The sequence below is a fragment of the Prionailurus bengalensis genome, chromosome E2, assembly GCF_016509475.1.
Source record: "Prionailurus bengalensis isolate Pbe53 chromosome E2, Fcat_Pben_1.1_paternal_pri, whole genome shotgun sequence".
NCBI lineage: Eukaryota > Metazoa > Chordata > Mammalia > Carnivora > Felidae > Prionailurus > Prionailurus bengalensis.
Genome location: NC_057352.1, coordinates 14,275,032 through 14,294,227, shown reverse-complemented (window position 1 = coordinate 14,294,227; position 19,196 = coordinate 14,275,032). Strand labels below are relative to the sequence as shown.

Here is a 19,196-nt window from a genome sequence, read left to right as displayed (position 1 = left end):
AGCCCTTATTACCCTGGGAAACAATTTCTCCCAGTTTTTAGCCACTCTAAGGGTGACGGTAGAACCGGTCACTTTGGTGTCTCCTTTCTTTTTTTTTTTTAAAATTTTTTCAACGTTTTTTATTTATTTTTGGGACAGAGAGAGACAGAGCATGAACGGGGGAGGGGCAGAGAGAGAGGGAGACACAGAATCGGAAACAGGCTCCAGGCTCTGAGCCATCAGCCCAGAGCCCGACGCGGGGCTCGAACTCCCGGACCGCGAAATCGTGACCTGGCTGAAGTCGGACGCTTAACCAACTGCGCCACCCAGGCGCCCCTGGTGTCTCCTTTCTCTGCAGCCAGACATTCCTTCCCCCCGTCCTGGGGGACCGTCCTCTCTACAATTCAGCCCAGGCAGTTGGAATCTTTTACAATTTACTAGAAAATGATTCAAACGGCCCCCAAGAGGGCGCGCAATAGGAACGAGGCAAGCACTTCCCCTTCCCTTTGCGCTTCTCTGCTTCTGGGGGGCGCCGGCCAGGTCGAGATGGGGGCGCGGACGGACCGGTAGGCGGCAGGCTCAGGTGCGGGGAAGCGAGTGTGACAGCGAGAGGGATCACGGGCACAGTTGGAACGAGAAGAGGACGGCGCCAGCCCCACGGCGGGCCTCCCGGCTCCCTGGCGGATCTGGAAGGGCCGCGGCGTCAGCGCGCGCGCAGGCACACCTGGAAAGGCCGCGGTAAGTTGCCGAGCCCGGAGCTGAGCGGCGTCAGGTCGATGTCCTCGGGCGCCCCCAGCGGCTGCAGCGAGAAGTTCTGCAGGATGGCGGTGAGGTAGAGGAAGAGCTCCATGCGCGCCAGCGACTCGCCCAGGCACACTCGGCGACCTGCGGGGGTGGGGAGGTGGCCCAGGAGCGGTGAGATGAGACGGGGTGAGGGGCTCCGGTCCCAAATTCTCGGAGAAAAACATATGAAGCTAAGGGTTGGAGACGTCACAGACCCACCCATCTAAAGATCTGTAAAGGTGCTTTAAATCCGGGACCAAGAAGGATCTGGCCAACGATACAAGGGCGAGTTCCCGGGTTCCAATCCCGACTCTGCAGTTACGAGTTCTGTGATCTTGGGCAAGCCAGTTTCTGGGTATGTAGAATGGGGATGATAAAAAGTGAAATGAGGGGCGCCTGGGTGGCTCAGTCGGTTGTTGAGCGGCCGACTTCGGCTCAGGTCATGATCTCGCGGTCCGTGAGTTCGAGGCCCGCGTCGGGCTCTGTGCTGACAGCTCGGAGCCTGGAGCCTGTTTCAGATTCTGTGTCTCCCTCTCTCTGACCCTCCCCCCTTCATGCTCTGTCTCTCTCTGTCTCAAAAATAAATAAACGTTAAAGAAAAAGTGAAATGAAATAAAATGGGGATAATAGTACCTCATTAGAGTGTTGTGAATGGTAAATTCAGGTAAAGAAATGAGAATATGATGCCATGTAGGTCATTGCGTGTCATAGGTTACTCTAGGCAGTATTGATGTTAAGCTAATCCTCATAATAATTCCAAGAGGTGGGCCTTATCATTCTCCACTTTATAGACGTGGAAGTTGAGGCACAGAGAGGTGAAGTAACCTATTCCAGGCCATTAAAGCTGGGGGATGACTGAGCTGGGGTCTGGCTGTAAAACCTAACTCTTAGCCACCACTCTAATAGGTCTTCTTAAAAGTTTTGCCTGGCACACAGTAGACAATATGTAAGTGGCTTATTATTATTCCTCCTTCCTCCTTTTTATTTCTGCTACTGGGTTGAACAGGAAAGATATTTTTTCGGCAGGATGAAGACCAAAGCCAAGGAAAACTAGAACTGCTCACCTGCGCCACCCAGTGGCTGACGGTGACCCCCTCCCAAGTTGAATTAATATCCTGCCTCCCCGCTTCCCTCCGCAAGGATTTTAGTCATTATCTGCCTATAGGAACAGAGTTCGGAGTGAGAACATGAGGATGCAGTGGGATGAAGAAGTGAGAGGGTTTGAGAGTGGAATTAGGACTGAAGAAAAAAAAAAAAAGGTGTCGGGGGGGGGGGGGGCGGGGAGGGAGGGGGGCGGTGCGTCTGGGTGGCTGAGTCCGTGAAGCATCCGGCTCTTAATTTCGGCTCAGATCATGATCTGGGGGTTGGTGAGACTGAGCCCCAAGTCTGGCTCTGCGCTGGCAGAGGGGAGCCTGCTTAGGATTCTCTCTCACCTTCACTCCCTGCCCTTCCCCTGCTCGTGCCCTGTCTCTCTCTCTATCTCAAAATAAAAAAAAATTAAAAAAAAAAAAAAAAAAAAGGACTGAGGAATGTAGGTAGGAATATGGGGCCCCAAAGACCCTGACTCTTGCCCCTGTGGTTCTCACCGGCTGAGAAGGGCATGAAGGCAGGGCTCTTCTTGAAGGACTGATTGGCATCCAGAAAATGCTCAGGGTTGAATTCCTGGGGCGTCAGGAACTGGCTGGGATCATAGTGGACTGTATTAAGGAGGGTGATGACATCGGTGCCCTGTGTGAGTAGGGAGGCAGAATCAGTGGGGTAGAAAATCTGGGAGACTCTCAAGCTAAAACTTCTATTTGACCGGGCTGGAGGTCCCAGGGACTTGAGAAGGGGATGTGAAGCATAGGACTCCATCAGGGATTCAGGAAATGTGTGTCACTGTCTGGGGTCCCAAGTGGGTGCTGGAAGCTGTGTGCACAGGGATGGGGGAGGTTTGGGGTTTCTGGGAAGAGGGAGAGGTCTCAGAACAGTGCTTAGGCACAGGGGACCCCCAGGATGAAGTCTTAGAGCCTGGGGATGCTGGAGAGGGGTTAGGGAACCTGTCATGGGGAAGAGATCTGGAGTTCAGGGTCAGGATCCAGTCCATTTCAGTACCGAATAGGGTCTTGGGAAGGGGCTGAGGCTCTGGATTTAAGAGCCTCAGATGTCTGTTGCTGGGGCTTGGGATGCCAGTCGCTAAGGCCCAGGGTACTGATTGCTAGGGCCTGGGATCCTCCTTGCTAGAGCCCCGGAAGCCATTAGCAAATCTGGGATGCCTCTTCTAGTGTGCCAGCTGTCCATTGCCAGATGCCCAGCACACCTTGGGTATCTGGAAGCCGCGAAAGGCTGTGTCCCGGGTGACGCGGTGCGGCAAGTTCATGGGGATGACGTCTGCGAAGCGCTGCACCTCGTGGATCACCGCATCTGTATAAGGCATGGCCGCTCGGTCCTCCAGCGCCGGCAGCCGTGCCCGTCCCACAACGCTGTCGATCTCCTCCTGTACGCGGGCTGCAGGTGGAGAGGGGAGCCTAGTCGGGGGTACCAGAGGGCTCGACTGGGCTGGGGAGAGGGGTATGCTTGTGTGGGCGGGGTCCAGCCCCTGCTTCCCAGTAGGAGGGCCGCTGCAGAGGTGTCTGTGGGGGTTAGCGGGGGCCACGGAGGGAAGGGTTGGTTTGAGAGTTGTAGGTGAGGACGAAAATTTGTTTGGTGCAAGGGCTCCTAGGGGCGGGGTTGGGCGGGAGGGGCTTAGGGGCTGCCTGGAGTCCAGGTCCCCGATGGGAGGATCTGGCCCGCTGGGGGGTGGGTCGAGTGGGTGGGCTGTGCGTAGCTCCGAGAGATCCCGGATGCGGCAGGCGGCGTGGACCCTAATAGACTCTGTGCCGGAGGCCAGGGTTCCGGGATCTGCCCAGAGGCCGGGTTTGGGCGAGATGGGGTCGCAGACCGTGCTGTGTGGGCAGGTGGTCAGACTTTGTGGGTCAGACTGATGGTTCCTGGCTGGCCCTGCGGCTGAGGCTCAGGGCCAGGCTCTAGGCGGACTGGGAGATCCCCGCTCCGAGGCCGGACGCGTGCTGGGTGGTCAGGGTCAGAGGTGGGCCGCAAAGCAAGACCATGAGGGCGGGGTCCGGGGTCCGGGGTCCGGCAAGCTGTGTGGACCGCGGGAACCGTGTGGGTGGGCTGGGCCTCCGTGTGGGTTTGTGGGTTTGGCTGTGGGTCCCGGGCGTAAGCCGGAGGATTGGGCTGTCTGGCATGCTGGGCGGGGCTTCGAGGCGAGCGAGCTGAGGCCCGTGGGGCAGGCGTGCGGAGCGGGTGTGGCCCTTGGCGCTGTGGGCAGGCTTGGGGCGCGCGCACCTTGCACTTTTGGGTACTTCATGAGCACAAGGAAAGCGTGGCGCAGCGTGGTGCCCACGGTCTCGGTGCCCCCAAAGAGCAGGTTATGTGTGGTCATCAGCAGGGTATCCATGTGGAAGTGGCTGTGCGGGTCTTGCTTCTCCTGCGGAGGTTGAGGGGCGGGGATATGAGCCCGGGCCAGGAGATCCCGCCCGGACACTGACCACAGGCTCAGCTCTGCACAACCCCTGTTGGGTGTCAGCTCAGTCCCTCCTCTGTTTAACTTTCTTTCGGTCGGGGAAGCTGGGGAGTGCGTAAGGGCTGGCTAGAGGAAATCTCAGCCGCAGGGCCCACAATTAACAGAGCCTTAGGGACTTCTTAATGAGCTGTTAATCGGGGCGGGCCGTGGCCCCGAGTGGCTCTGGGCTCCCGCCGAGCAGAGCTGAGCCGGGAGTTCTAACTGCACTTCCCGGGAGGCAGGGAGATCATTCTCAAACCCGCTCAACCCGGGATCCTCGTTGGCTTGAGGCTGGGGCAGCAGGTCAGATCAGGGATGAGACTTCCAGGCCGGGCTTACTTGTGCCATCTTGCTGAGGAAGCAATCGATGAAGTCGCGGGGAGAGCTGGGGTCGAGGGAGTCCTGGTGGTCGCGGACGCTGCGGGCGATGAGGTCCTTCATGCGCCCGAAGTTCCGGAAAAGGCGTCGGTGCGGCCCAGGTAACCAGTCCAGGACGCTTGGAAAGACGTTGTACAACTGGGGGCGGGGGGAGGGTCGGAGGGGTTTGGAGGATCAGGCAGTGTGTGGGGGGCAGAGGCCGGTGAGGTCAGGGCGGAGCAGGTAGGCACGGGCGGGCGGAGTCTTGAGGGTCAGTTAGGTTCTGGAGAGGCCGAGGTGGAGCGGGGACTCTGTGTGTGGCAACTTGGTGGAGAGAGCGATCTTAGGCTAGGCGGGGTGGGGCCAGACGGGAAAGGGCGGGGCCAGACGGGAAAGGGCGGGGCCAGACAGGGTCAAGCGCACCTCTTCCCCGCCCGCTGTTTCCCCTATGTCCCAGGACGAACCCCAACCCTGTACCCCCGCCAACTAGGCCTCCTGACCTCTCCCCAGGGGGTGCTCATGATTTGGAAGTTGTCATTGATGAGGCGGATAATGGTGAGCAGACGTTCATCGTCGTAGTCAAAGCGGCTGCCGAAGATCACAGAGCAGATGATGTTCGACACCGAGCGGCTGAGCACGAACGTGGGGTCGAAGGGCTTGCCTGAGGGTCAGGGGCAGAATGAGTCAAGGGGCACATTGTGCAACACACCAGATTCCTGAATGGCAGTACAACGAGGCAAGGTCACTTGGAGCACACAAAACAAGTGCTCGGCGGCCACCCAGCATGCGTCATAAACAACCGCAAGAGTACCTGGCAACGCAGAACCCACAAGGCCCTGCGGCACATCCACACCACCACCAAGCAACGGAACAGGCTCCTCTTCGCCATCCGACCCGCAGCACGCACCACACGCAATAAACAGCACAACACAATACTACATCAGCGCCTGACAACACTACAGCCTCAGCCAGCAGTGACACAGCGACACAACCCCTGACACCCAGTGGTCTGACCACTGAAGGGACCGCAGAAAATAGCCCATTGGCCGTGCCACACAGCACGGCCCAGAAAACTGAGTCTGGAGGTAGATAGATACAGTTTGGACTTGGCCTTGGCTTCTTAATCTCTGTGTGACCTGGACAAACTGACTTCCCTTCTCTGCACCTCAGCTTTCTCGTCTGTAAAATGGGCTTGGTGACAGTCTTCTCCTCGTGGGGCTGGTGGAAGGAGTTGGAAGGGTGACTGGGTAAGGGCCTGGCCCATCCTGAGCCTGTATAAGCCGGGGTGCTGTGGTTGGCTGAATAATCCCCCCCCCTCCGCAAATGTCCACGTCCTAATCTCTAAGAGCCTGTGAACCTGTGATTAAATTAAGGAGTTTGAGATGGGGAGATTATTCTCTGGCTTATCCGAGTGGATCTAATGTAATTACAATGGAGGCGGAAGGGTCTGAGTAAGAAAAGGTGATGTGATGATGGAGAGGGAGAGTGAGGGAGGAGGGAGAGAGAGAGAGATAGAAATACAGATATTGGGAGATGCTGTGTTGCTGGCTTTGAAGAAGAGGGGAAGGGACCACGAGGTCAGGAACGTGGGTGGCCTCTAGAGGCTGGAAAAGGCAAGGAAATGGATTTTCCCCTAGAGTTTCCAGGAGTCAGCTCTGCCCACCCGTTTTAGTTTTAGACTTCGGATTCCAGAACTGTAAGAGAATAAATGTGTGCTGCTTTAAGTCACTAAGTTTGCGGCTTTTTTTTTTTTTTTTTAAGTAGCAGCTACAGGAAACTAACTCAGGCAGTTATTCCTTTACTTACATCCCATCATTCCAACCCTGCAGCATCATTTTTTTTTTTTTTTTTTTGTCCTGTCAAAAGCCAGCAAGATTTGGAGATCAGGGTAGAGGGCTGTCTGCCTCTCTGTGTTTTAGTTTCTTCTCCTGTAAAATGGGGTTTAAAATAGGACTCCTGCTTAGGTTTGGGTGATTGTTCAAGGAGGTAATATACACGAAATTCTTGGAACAGTGCTGGCCCACGGTAGGCACCATGTAAGTGTCTTTATTCTTAACTTTTTTTTTTTTCATGGGTGGGCAGTTTTGAGCTGGGTTTTACACCCCAGTTCTGCCACTTCCTGGGCACATGACTTAACCTTTCTGGGCCTGAGGTTCATCACTTGTAATAGCTTCCTAGGGTTTCAGGGGACGTGGGATGTGTTCATATGTGTGAAGAGTTTAGTACAGCCCCTGGTCTCAGGAAGTACTCAGGAAATGGGCATTCATGTGCAAAGTGTGGACCTTGGTGTCGGCAAGAACCGGGTTTAAACCTTTGCTTCTCCACTGACTAGCTTGATCATTTCAAGACAGTTGGTTGATCTCTATGCCTTTGTTTCCTCCTCTGCAAAATGGATCGTTCTGAGGCTCCAGGGGCTTATGCACGAAAGTGTGCTTAACACAGGGCCCCCATAAGTGGTGTGGTGCCAAGAGTATCATCATCATGGGGCGCCTGGGGGGCTCAGTCGGTTGGGCGTCCAACTTTAGCTCAGGTCGTGATTTCACAGTTTGTGAGTTGGAGCCCTGTGTCGGGCTCTGTGCTGACAGCTCAGAGCCTGGAGCCTGCTGTGGATTATGTGTCTCTTTCTCTCTCTGTCCCACCCCTGCTTGCGCTCTGTCTCTCTCAAAAATGAATAAATGTTAAAAAAAAAAGTATCATCATCATCATCATCATCATCACCATCCACCACAATGATACACACTGCATTCAGAATACCACGCAGGGACAGCGCAATGAACAACCACCACATAACCCGTCTTGCTGCCGTACCTTAGAGAACATAGCACCTGGAGCTGACCCACCTCCAGGGGGCACCACTCTCACCGTGGGCCAAGTGAGGAGCCTCCAGCAGTTTTAAGTTCACGCCCACACTCTCTGGCAGTCCTGATGACTAAGTAAGATGGATGTGAGTTAGGCGTATCAACTGCGTTCGAGGACCAACCTTCAGTTTTCCGTAGCTCCGCCAGCAGGAAGCGGCCTTCCTCCAGGATCCGCTCCTCGATGCTCTTCTTACCCATCCCGAAGTTCCGCAGAATCTGGATGGAGAACCTCCTCAGGGCCTTCCACCGGTCCCCATTGGAGAAGGCGAGGCCTGGCGAGAAGGGGAGAGGCCAGCTCTACTGATGGCTTATTTCCAAGACCGTCGCCACCTGAGTCCCCTTTCCCCGTGTCTTCTGGGGGAGAGACTCAGAGTGTGGAATCTACCCCCTCCCAGGAAGCCCTTCCTAACCCTCCAGGCCAGGTCAGGTGCCTTCTCTGAGGTTCCCTAGGGCCATGGGCTTCCTCACCATAGTCCTGATCTCTCTGTTTCCCTCATCACAGACCTGATCACTCTAGACCATCACTGTCTGGCCATGGGGCTATCTCCTTCTCTACGCTGTGAAGATGGGGGGTGGAGGGGCTGTCTTGGTCACCACCTTGTCCCTAGCATTGTCCAGCGCCGGCCTTACCACACAGGAGGTGCTGGTGATTGCTTATTAATGAAAGCACAAACGAGGGAGAAAAGCAAGAGAAATAAACATTAGGACCTCGTCTAGGAACCTTTTTTCCCTGGACTCGGGGTCTTTGCACAGGCTAGTCCTTCCAGAACACTCTTCAACATCTGTCTGCTCCTGAATGGTGGTCCTCATCTTTTAAGTCTCAGCTTAGAGGTCCCTTCCTCCGCGATGCCCTTGCTGACCCTCCCTTGGCTGGCTCAGGCACTTGCCGCTGGTCTCCTACAGCTCCCCATTCCAGCCCTGACTACGCTAGGTGGTCATAATTTGGTGATGGGGCTACAATAGGATAAGGTCTCCCGATGTGTTTGTCTCTGGTTTCCCTGGAGCAAGCAGAGAACTAGAAGCGAAAGAAGAAAAAACAACGCTGATTGCCTTGCACCGTCTGCCTTATCTCATTGACTTGGAACAAACAGCTTTCTCATCCCAGCCAACTCAGGGTCAGAGAGAGGAAGGCACTTGTCCAAAGGCACACACCCAGGAAGGAGCAGAACCCTGTTGTTATCCTTTGTACTATGTAAGGAAGAACTAGTAACAGATAAAATATGCATCCAGATGGTTTCTGTGTGGCAAGTAGAAAGACACCGCTACTGTCTCCACTTCCTTGTACCTGGTGTACCTGGACGGGTGAGGTCATCAGACCAAGACCGGGAAGGGGACATGAAGGTGGAATGTGTACTCAATGCGCTGGGTTTTTTGTTTGTTTGTTTTAAAGCTTATTTTGAGAGAGAGGGAGAGGGAAGAGAGAGAGAGAGAGAGAGAGAGAGAGAGAGAGAGACTCCCAAGCAGGCTCCATATGCCATCAGCGCAGAGCCCAATGTGGGGCTTGATCTCACCAACAGTGAGATCATGACCTGAGCTGAAATCAAGAGCTGGATGCTTAATCCACTGAGCCACCCAGGTGCCCCTGTTCTTGCTTTCAACTAGAGCTCTTTGCTTCCAAATCCTGGAGCAGCTGGTACCCACCTAGTGAAGGGGACAGGAGGAGCCCCAGGGGTTCTTTAGGGGGAGAAGGATAGTTGAGGATGCAGGTCTCCAGGATCCCCGTTTCAATCAGAGCAACTTTCTGCCAATCTTATCTATTTCTCCCCCTCCCTTTCCCTTGTCATTTATTGGGCTTTGTCTTATGGCTTTCTCTGAATAAAAGATTTATGTTAAAAAAAAAAAAGAAGAGGGGCGCCTGGGTGGCGCAGTAGGTTAAGCGTCCGACTTCAGCCAGGTCACGATCTTGCGGTCCGTGAGTTCGAGCCCCGCGTCGGGCTCTGGGCTGATGGCTCAGAGCCTGGAGCCTGTTTCCGATTCTGTGTCTCCCTCTCTCTCTGCCCCTCCCCCGTTCATGCTCTGTCTCTCTCTGTCCCAAAAATAAATAAAAACATTGAAAAAAATTTAAAAAAAAAGAAGAAAGAAAGAAACAGGGTGCCTGGGTGGCTCAGTCGGTTAAGCGTCCAGATTTGGTTCCGATCATGATCTCATGGTTCATGGCTTTGAGCCCCGCGTTGGGCTCTGTGCTGATAGCTCGGAGCCTGGAGGCTGCTTTAGATTCTGTGTCTCCCTCTTCCTCTATCCCTCCCCTGCTCACACTCTGTCTCTTTCTCTCAAAAATAAAATAAACATTAAAAAAAATTTTAAGAAAAAAAGAAAGAAAACCCGGAAGACTAGGTGATTTCCAAACCTAAGGAGGACAGGGTATTGAGATAGGAGAGGTTTGGAGTTGATGTGAGTTGTTGGCTAGGTGGGATGGACCTGGGTTTGGATTGGGATGGGATGACAATGGGGGAGGAGGAGGGATTATGGGGTTGATGATAAATTGAGGTTGCTGATGGGAATGGAGTTGTATAGAATGGAAAAGACTGGTAGATTGGGCTTGAGATTAGCTTGGGGCTGGGTGGATATGTGCTGGGGTTAGTTTTGGTGATGGCGGTTTGATTAGGGTTGAAAATGAAACTGAAACGAGCAACTTCAATGGGTGATTGGGATAGAAGATAGGGCTGGGGCTGGGGAGAAAAATAATGGTGGAGTTCAGTTTGATGGTCAGGATGGGGTTGATAACAGATTTTAATGTGGGGTTTGGGAGAGGGTTCATAATGAGAATGGAGGTTGGAGGGAGATGAAGTCAGTGTTGCAGGTAACGATGAAAGTTGAGGTTGGAATGGGGAACATGGAGGTAGGGTTGACGAGGACTGGCTTGAGGTGGACAATGTGGGCTGGGCCAGATAATTTGCCCACTTGACTGAGATGGAGATTTGATAATGTGGTTAAGGCTAGAGATAGGGATTGGGATGAGAATGGGGCTGGAGTTGGATGCAGGTGGGGGATTGGTGTGGAAGCGCAATTCAAAATGGTGGTGGGATTTGGGGATGGAGAAGGTGGAACTGAGTCTACCTAGACTAGTACTGTCTGGCTCCATCCCAGCTGGTGTCATTGGTGAGACGAGTAGCCCTGAGTGTCACCAAAATTGGGAGGACAGTCCCCTACCCTTATCCCCTCCCTCAATGTGGAGTGAGCTGGAGAGGGGAGAAGATGGGGAGCAGGCTTACCATTGCCCTTAGTGAAGTTGAGAAAGGTGGGGTAGTCGCCGCGGCCACTAAAATCGTCCCCTTGGTCCACAAGGGCCTCCTTCACGGTTTGGTACCCGCTGAGGACCACTACGCGTCTGGGCCCCAGGTACACTGTGTACACCGAGCCATAGACCTTGCTCAGCTGAGGGTAGGAAAACAGACGTCATCGGGGGGAGGGTCTGGGACCCTGGGACCCCTCCTCCTGTTCCTCCCTTCTCACCCAACCCTAGGTCCTTGCACCTTGGTAAGAGAAGTCAGCATGTCTTGGGAGCGAAGCTGCAGCAGGTTTCCCAGGAGTGGGAGAGGCCTAGGGCCTGGGGGCAGCCGGCTCTTGCCCCTTGAATTGAGCATCAGGAACACACAGGTGAGAGCCAGGAGCAGGAGCAAGATGGCTGTGCTCATACTGTCTATGGTGAAAGCAGCCGCAGACATCTGGGGAGCGAAGTGGGAGAGCATAGGACCCGCAGGGCCAGGGAGGGAGCAAGATCCCTTCACTCTGCAGCTCCTGGGACTTGCCTCCCCCACACCCTGGAAATGGGGGCAGAAGAAAAGAAGGAAGGAGGGGCACCTGGGTGTTTCGGCTGGTTAGACATTGGACTCTTGATTTCTGCTCAGGTCATGATCTCGTGGTTCCCTGAGTTTGAGCCCCGCCTTGGGATCCTCTCTCTCCCTATCTCTCTGCCCCTCCCCTGCTTGGGCTATCTCTCAAAATAAATAAATAAATAAATAAATAAGTAAATAAATGTTAAAAAAAAAAAGAGAGAGAGAAGGGAGGAGATAGAGAGGCAGGGAGAGGGAACAACCAAGGCCTGAGGGGACAGAAGTGAGGGGTGGGGACAGAGAAGGAAAAAAAGGGCATGGAGACCAGGAGAAAACAGAGGCAGAGGCAGTCAAAATGCAGAGAGACCGACAGCAAGAGAGACAGCAACAGAACAGAGACCGATGGAGAGATGGAGACAGAGAGACAGAGATACACATGGAGATAATGAGGTATTTGGAAAAACCAAGTAAGATATCGGAATATCTATAGATGTCTCTCTGTCATCTGTCTGTCTGTCATCATCTGCCGTCTATCATGAGACTGACTCTCACACAGAGAGTGATTAGAGATAGAGACATGCAAGGACAGAGACAGACAAATCAAAGCACAGAGCTAGAGACAGAAGAGAGGCGGACAGACAGACACACTTCCTAAGAGACTTAGAGATGGGCACTGAAAGGTAGAGAAAGGGCAAGAGAGAGACAGACACACACACACACACAGAACATTAGACAGACACCTAGAAACAGAGGCCAAGACAGACTGAGACAGAGAAGGGGGCAGAATCAGATAGAAAAGAATCAGGGGTTCTGACCCCATGGGCTCAGGGCTCATTCCACAGATGCCACCCGCTGGGTAAAGAGCCAGTGATCAAGACCCAGTGCCCAGCCTACCGTGAGGTCTAAAACATTTGTCATATGAACGAACAGAGCCAGAGAGAGCCCCAGAAACACAGACCCAGAGACCCTGAGAACCCTCAGAAGAGGAAAAGGGAGATCCCGGACAATCGTAGTGACAAGGAAATGAAGCCGATGACCCCGCTCTTGAGAGCCACCTTCCTCCTCTGTGACCCGCACTTGGCCCTTTACCTGCTGAACTTCTAGGACGGCTGAGATATGATCTGCTCCAGGCGTGTGCCCTGTGGCTCTGTGGCCTGGGGAGAAGGGGGCTGCTCTTAAATCACCTCTGTCCACAGCCCATGCCCCTCCACACCCAGTTTTCCCAGTGACTTTTAATCCCTTTCACTTTTATACCTTACCTTGGGAGCGGCCCGGGCTTGCAGCCAGTTGGAGTGATGCCTTGGGTGGGTGCCATCCCTTGGGAACCCTCCACTGGCCTCTTTCGGGCTGACCTCAACACCCATTCCTGTGGTCAGTAGTGGCCGTTTTCCCTGGAGTGGGGCAAAATCTCCATTTGTTTGCCATTCGGAGCCCTGAGTCTGGTTTTCGGTTTGACCCGGGGTTTTGGGGCTGGGCAAAATGAGCCAGGGGTGGGGGCAGGGTCTCTTTGGTGTTTTAGGCACTTGGTTCTATTCATCTGGGGTCAAGTTTATTTCTGCCTGTGACTGCACGTGACCTCAGGCAAGTTCCTTTCTGTCCTGGGCTGGAGTTCTCCCATTCTCTGGAGCCTGTTCACAGCCCTCTGGCCATTCTTCGTCTCTTGTGGTTTGTCTCTGAGTTTCTGTATCTGTCTCACTTTGCTTCTGCCTCTGAATCTTTTTTGTCTCTCTATGTCTCTGTCTCTCTTGTTCTCTCATCCTCTGCATTTCTGAGTCTCTGTCTCTCATCTCTGTTCTGTCTCTAATTCTCCCCGTGCCTTTTCTCTTTCTCTCTGTCTCTCTCTCCCTGTACATCTTTCTCAGCCACCATCTCCTCCTGTCTCCGATCTTCTCTCTTTCTGTCTCTTTCTCTTTCTGTCTCTTTCTCTTTCTGTCCCTTTCTCTTTCTGTCTCACACCTCCATGAGTCAGACTGCAGTGGCAGGACTGAAGTAGGGGGAAGTTGGAGGAGGGTTTAGGAGGAGGGTTTGGGAGAAGTGGAGGAGAAAGGACCTCAGATTTCGGTATTTTTTTGGTTTTGTTTAAAAAATGTTTAACATTTATTTATTTTTGAGAGAGACAGAGAAAGAGAGAGAGAGAGAGAGAGAGAGAGAGAGCATGAGCAGGGGAGGGGCAGAGAGAGAGAGGGAGACAGAGAATCTGAAGCAGGCTCCAGGATCTGAGCTGTCAGCACAGAGCCAGATGCGGGGCTCAAACTCATGAACCGGGAGATCATGACCTGAGCCAAAGTCGGACGCTTACCAACTGAGCCACCCAGGCACCGCTTGTTTTTTTTTTTTTTTTCCTTTTTAAAGATTTTATTTTTAAGTAATCTCTACACCCAATGTGGGGCTTGAACTCACAACCCTGAGATCAAGAGTTGCACCCTCCACTGACTGAGCCAGCTAGGTGCTGCCAGATCTCAGATTTGAATGATTCCCCTGCTGCCTTCTGCCCACATAGTCTTCCCCCTGTTCTCCTCAGCCCCCACCAGCTGTGTCTGCTCTGGGCACCTGCCCCAGTAACTGGCCAGATCAGAAGGGCGCCTGGGTGGCGCAGTCGGTTAAGCGTCCGACTTCAGCCAGGTCACGATCTCGCGGTCCGTGAGTTCGAGCCCCGCGTCAGGCTCTGGGCTGATGGCTCAGAGCCTGGAGCCTGTTTCCGATTCTGTGTCTCCCTCTCTCTCTGCCCCTCCCCAGTTCATGCTCTGTCTCTCTGTGTCCCAAAAATAAATAAACGTTGAAAAAAAAATTTTTAAAAAAAGAAGGGAAGGTTTCAAAAACATGGAGTGAGCCTAGGACTCTAGTGGCAGAAGATAGGATGGGAGAGAGAGCCCCTGAGGTCAAGGGCCTGGGAGGCCAGGTGGAGCTGTGGGTGCCCCCACAGGTGTGTGGGTATACACCATGTTCACCTTTCCCATGGAGGTGGGGGAGGAAGTGCTTGAAGGTCCTGGGGAACTTGACACCCCAGGTCTCAGGCACATGGCCGGGATGAAGGCGGGGCCCATGCTGTTGTTTAAATCTCAGAAAGGTGGGTTAGGGCAGGTCCTGGAAGAAGGCTTAATTATGAGATTATATATCTCTAGTTTCCCTTGGCATCTACACCTACTTCTGGGGGAGGAGGCAGGACTGGATCCATCTGAAGCCCATAACTGACCCTAGAACTGGTTTGAGAGAGTCCCAATAGGACTGCCTCACTAGGGAACGTGGCCTTCATGAGGAGAGCTTTTAAGGGGCTTTGAATTCTTCTTGCAGCCTGACTTGCTTTCCTTGCTACAGAGGAAATATGGGGGTAGGAAGGGATGTATTGTAGGGTTTCTCAACCTTGGCACTATTGATGTTCGGATGAGATAATTCTTTGTGTGTGTGTGTGTGGGTATCCTGTGGTGGTAGGATGTTTAGCCATATGTCCTGTCTCTACCCATCGCTCTGATGCTGAAACTGAGGTTAGAGGTTGACCTCTGTGCAAGCTCAACAGTTCTAAGAGGTTCCAGAAGTGGCCTTTCATTCTGCCTATAAGCCATTCTACCTTAAAGGGGGTTCAGGGGAAGGTTACACAGGAGGGGTCAATAAATATGACTCAGAAGAGCTGTGGTTTAGGGTAATTAATGAAGGAAATGATGTTAAAGGGTTTCAGAATTCCCTTTCATTATCTGATCAAAAGCTTTCATGCAGTGGAAAGACACTGAGGAAGATAAAAAATGGCAGATATTTGAAGAGTCTTTTATAAAATCATATATTTGGGGCACCTGGGTAGCCCAGTCTGACTCCTGATTCAGCTCAGTTCATGATCTGATCTCACGGTTGTGGGATCAAGCCCTGCATCTGGCTCCGTGCTGGGCATGGAGCCTGCTTGGGATTCGCTCTCTCCATCTCCCTCTGCCCCTCCCCTGCTCCTTCTCTAAACAAACAAACAAACAAACAAACAAACAAACAAATAAATTTGAAATGCCTTCAGAAGTGCAGAGATGTTGCAGAGAGTACAAAGATATTTTACTTCCCCTTCACCTAGCTTCCCCTCATGAGAACCTCTTGCAAGATCATGATACGATGAACACAACTAAGAAATTAACAGAGGCACCTGGGTGGCTCAGCAGGTTAAGCATCCAACTTCGGCTCAGGTCATGATCTCATGGTTGGTGGATTTGAGCCCCGCATTGGGCTTTGTGCTGATAGCTCGGACCCTGGAGCCTGTTTCGGATTCTGTGTCTTCCTCTCTCTCTGACCCTCCCCCGTTCATGCTCTGTCTCTCTCTGTATCAAAAATAAATAAACGTTAAAAAAATTAAAAAAATTAAATTAAATTAAAAAGAAATTGGCATTGGTACAACACTACTGGCTACAGACTGTATTTCAGTTTATGTTTTTCCATGAGTGGCCTTTTTCTCTTCCAATATTTCATCTAGAATTTCACATTGTGTTTAGTTTTTTGTGTCTTCTGAGGCTCCTCCAATTTATGAATATTTATAAATTCCCCATTGTGTATTCTTAGAGTGCAGATTTTTTGAGGTTTACTTATTTATTTAGGCAATCTCTGCACTCAATGTGGGGCTCGAACTCATGACCCCAAGATCAAGAGTTGCATGCTACCGTGCCACTCCCTCCCCCGACCAAGCCAGACAGGCATCCCCTTAGAATGTAGATTTTTAAAAAAAAATTTTATTTTACATGGTTTTAGAAGAGGACTTGAGTCAACCAACTGCTTATCTCATGATCAGATCCCCTCATTTTCTGATTCCTTTGAAAATCCAGGGCTGTGTTCTTTGGGAGTCCCCCGTCCTTACTCCCTGACACCCAGCATCCAGGATGGATGTCATACTGGATGACGGTTATGTCAATTCCTCAGCCTTTCATGACCTTGATACTTGAAAAAAGTACCAGTACCTGGTCAGTTAATTTGCAGAATGTGCCTCCCATTCTTCCAGGAAGAGCCGGGGGAGATGTTGGGCCTCACATCTACAAAGTCATCAGCTGCAGAGAATGGAGATGAAGGGCAGCAGACAGAGGGGTAAACAATAGGACTGAACATTTCAGTAGGAAATTTTTTTTTAACGTTTATTTATTTTTGAGACAGAGAGAGACACAGCATGAGCAGGGAAGGGGCAAAGAGGGAGGGAGACACAGAATGTGAAGCAGGCTCCAGGCTCTGAGCTGTCAGCACAGAGCCCGAGGCGGGGCTTGAACTCACGAACTGTGAGCCGAAGACGGACGCTTAACCGACTGAGCCACCCAGGCGCCCCCTGTAGGAAATTTTTTGTAACTGCCTGGTGTGGGCCCTCACCAGCAACCTTGACTGTCAGAAACTACCGGGTGATTGTGAACTACTAGAGCTGCTGAATGAATAAATGAATGAACCAAGTTTCCTGTCATATGCTCTCACCTCTAGCTTGGAGGTCAAGGAATAGGGAGAGTTTGGGGAGAGATGTCCTGGCTCAAGTGTCACCATCCCGTGCTGGAAGGGAACACCTCACAGACCCCGAGCTCCTCTGCACTGTCAATGAGACTTGTTTTTCCTTTTTCAGAACCTGGTACCTGGACAGCACCATTCAGCGCTGGAAACCCAGGTGGGCTGCTGTGCTCAGGGGCCGCACTGGATTGTTGTGTTGGGGAGTGTGATGGGGACTCCCAAAGGATACACTCTGGCTTTTCAAAGGAATCAGAAATTTGGAGGATTTGGTTATGAGATAAGTGTCTTCTAATACCATGTGAAACAAGATTTTGAAAAAAATATGCATTCTGAGAATATAAATGGTGAAAAGACAGTCTCTTCAATAAATGGTGCTGGGACAACTGGACAGATACATGCAGAAGAATGAAACTGGACCATTTTCTCACACCATACACAAAAATAAACTCAAAGTGGATTTTTTTTAAGTTTATTTTTGGGACAGAGAGAGACAGAGCATGAATGGGGGAGGGTCAGAGAGAGAAGGAGACACAGAATCTGAAACAGGCTCCAGGCTCCGAGCTGTCAGCACAGAGCCCAACGCGGGGCTGGAACTCACGGGCCGCGAGATCATGACCTGAGCCGAAGTTGGACGCTCAACTGACTGAGCCACCCAGGCGCCCCTCAAAATGGATTAAAGACCTAAATGTGAGGCCTGAAACCATAAAACTCCTAGAAGAAAACATAGGCAGTAATCTCTTTGATATCTGCCTTAGCAGTATTTTTCTGGCTATATCTCCTCAGACAAGGGAAACAAAAGCAAAAATAAGCTATTGAGACTATCAAAATAAAAAGCTTTTGTACAGTGAAGGAAACCATCAACAAAACAAAAAGGCATCTGGGAAAACATATTTACAAATGATATATCCAATAAGGGGTTAATATCTAAAATATATAAGGTACTTATACAACTGAACACTAAAAAAGCAGACAATCTGATAAAAAATGGGCAGAGGACCTGACTAGGCATTTTTCCAAATAAGACATACAGATGGCTAATAGACACATGAAAAGATGCTCAACATCACTCATCATCAGGGAAATGCAAATCAAAACCACAATGAAGGAAGCCTGGCTGGCTTAGTCAGAAGAGCGTATGACTCTTGATGGAGGGATTGTGAGTTCAAGCCCCATGCTGGGTGTAGAGATTACTTAAAATAAATAAAACTTAAAAAAAAAACATAGTGAGATATCACCTTACACCTGTCAGAATGGCTAGTATCAAAAAGATAAGAAATAACAAGTGTTGGGGAGGATGTGGAGAGAAAGGAACCCTTGTGCACTGTTAGTGGGAATGAAACTTGGTGCAACCACTGTGGAAAACAGTATGGAGGTTTCTCAAAAGATTAAAAATAGACTTACCATATGATACTGCAATTCCAGGGCTGGCTATTTACCCACCGAAAATGAAAACACTAATTTGAAAAGGTATACGCCCCCTACATTTATTGCAGCATTATTTACAATAGCCAACATTTGGAAGCAACCCAAGTGTCCATCCATAGATGAATGGGTAGAGAAGTTGTGTATACATGTGTGCACGTGCGTGCGCGCGCGCGCACACACACACACACACACACAATAGGATATTACTCAGCCATAAAAAAGAATGGGGTCTTGTCATTTGTGACAACATGGATAGACCCAAAGTCTATCTGTCTGAAATGCATCAGACAGAAAGACAAATACTATGTGATTTCATTTATATGCGGACTCTAAAAAACATAACAAGCAAAAAAGAGAAATCGACCCTTAAATCTGAAGAACAAACTGATAGTTGCCAGAGCAGAGGGGGTAGGGGGGATGAGCAAAATGGGTGAAGGGGAGTGGGAGGTACAGTTATTAGCCACGGGGATGAAATATAGGGAATATAATCAATGGTATCATAATAGTGTCATCGCGTTGTTCGGTGACAGATGGTAGCTACACTTGTGATGAGCATAGCATGTCGTATAGAGTTGTGCAGTCACTATGTTGTACGCCTGAAACTAATGTAACATTGTGTGCCAACTAGACTTCAATTAAAAAAATAATCTACATGCTGGGTGTAGTTCCACAGACTGCCTTCTCTGTTCTTCAAACTCATCTACATGGCTCACTCCTTCACTGCATTCAGATCTCGAAGCAAATTCTCGTCCTCACGGTTGCTTTCGCTGACCACCTTATGGGAAACAGCCACCTCCACTCCTCTGCAGCCATTAATTGCTATATTTTTTTGAGGTGCTCACTGCTCCCTGACGTTAGAATGTATGAGTGCTGGGGCGCCTGGGTGGCTCAGTTGGTTAAGCATCCGACTCTCAATTTCAGCTCAGGTCATGATCTCAGAGTTTGTGGGTTCGAGCCCCGCATTGGGCTCTGTGCTGACAGTGCGGAGCCTGCTTGGGATTCTCTCTCTCTCCCTCTCTCTCTGCCCCTCCCCTG

The 19,196-nt window shown here is 51.2% G+C and overlaps 1 protein-coding gene across 1 annotated transcript; it reads right to left on the bottom strand.

The window, feature by feature from the left end:
* Positions 1–400: 400 nt before the first annotated feature.
* Positions 401–12,518, bottom strand: LOC122494019 (cytochrome P450 2F5). The gene is made up of 10 exons (XM_043598854.1): positions 12,384–12,518; positions 10,995–11,186; positions 10,734–10,896; positions 7,644–7,793; positions 5,164–5,324; positions 4,646–4,822; positions 4,090–4,231; positions 3,062–3,249; positions 2,349–2,490; positions 401–864 (listed from the first exon to the last, which is right to left on the bottom strand). The coding sequence occupies exons 2-10, from the start codon at positions 11,184–11,186 to the stop codon at positions 683–685; spliced, it is 1,497 nt and encodes a 498-aa protein (XP_043454789.1). The 5' UTR covers positions 12,384–12,518; the 3' UTR covers positions 401–682.
* Positions 12,519–19,196: the final 6,678 nt, after the last annotated feature.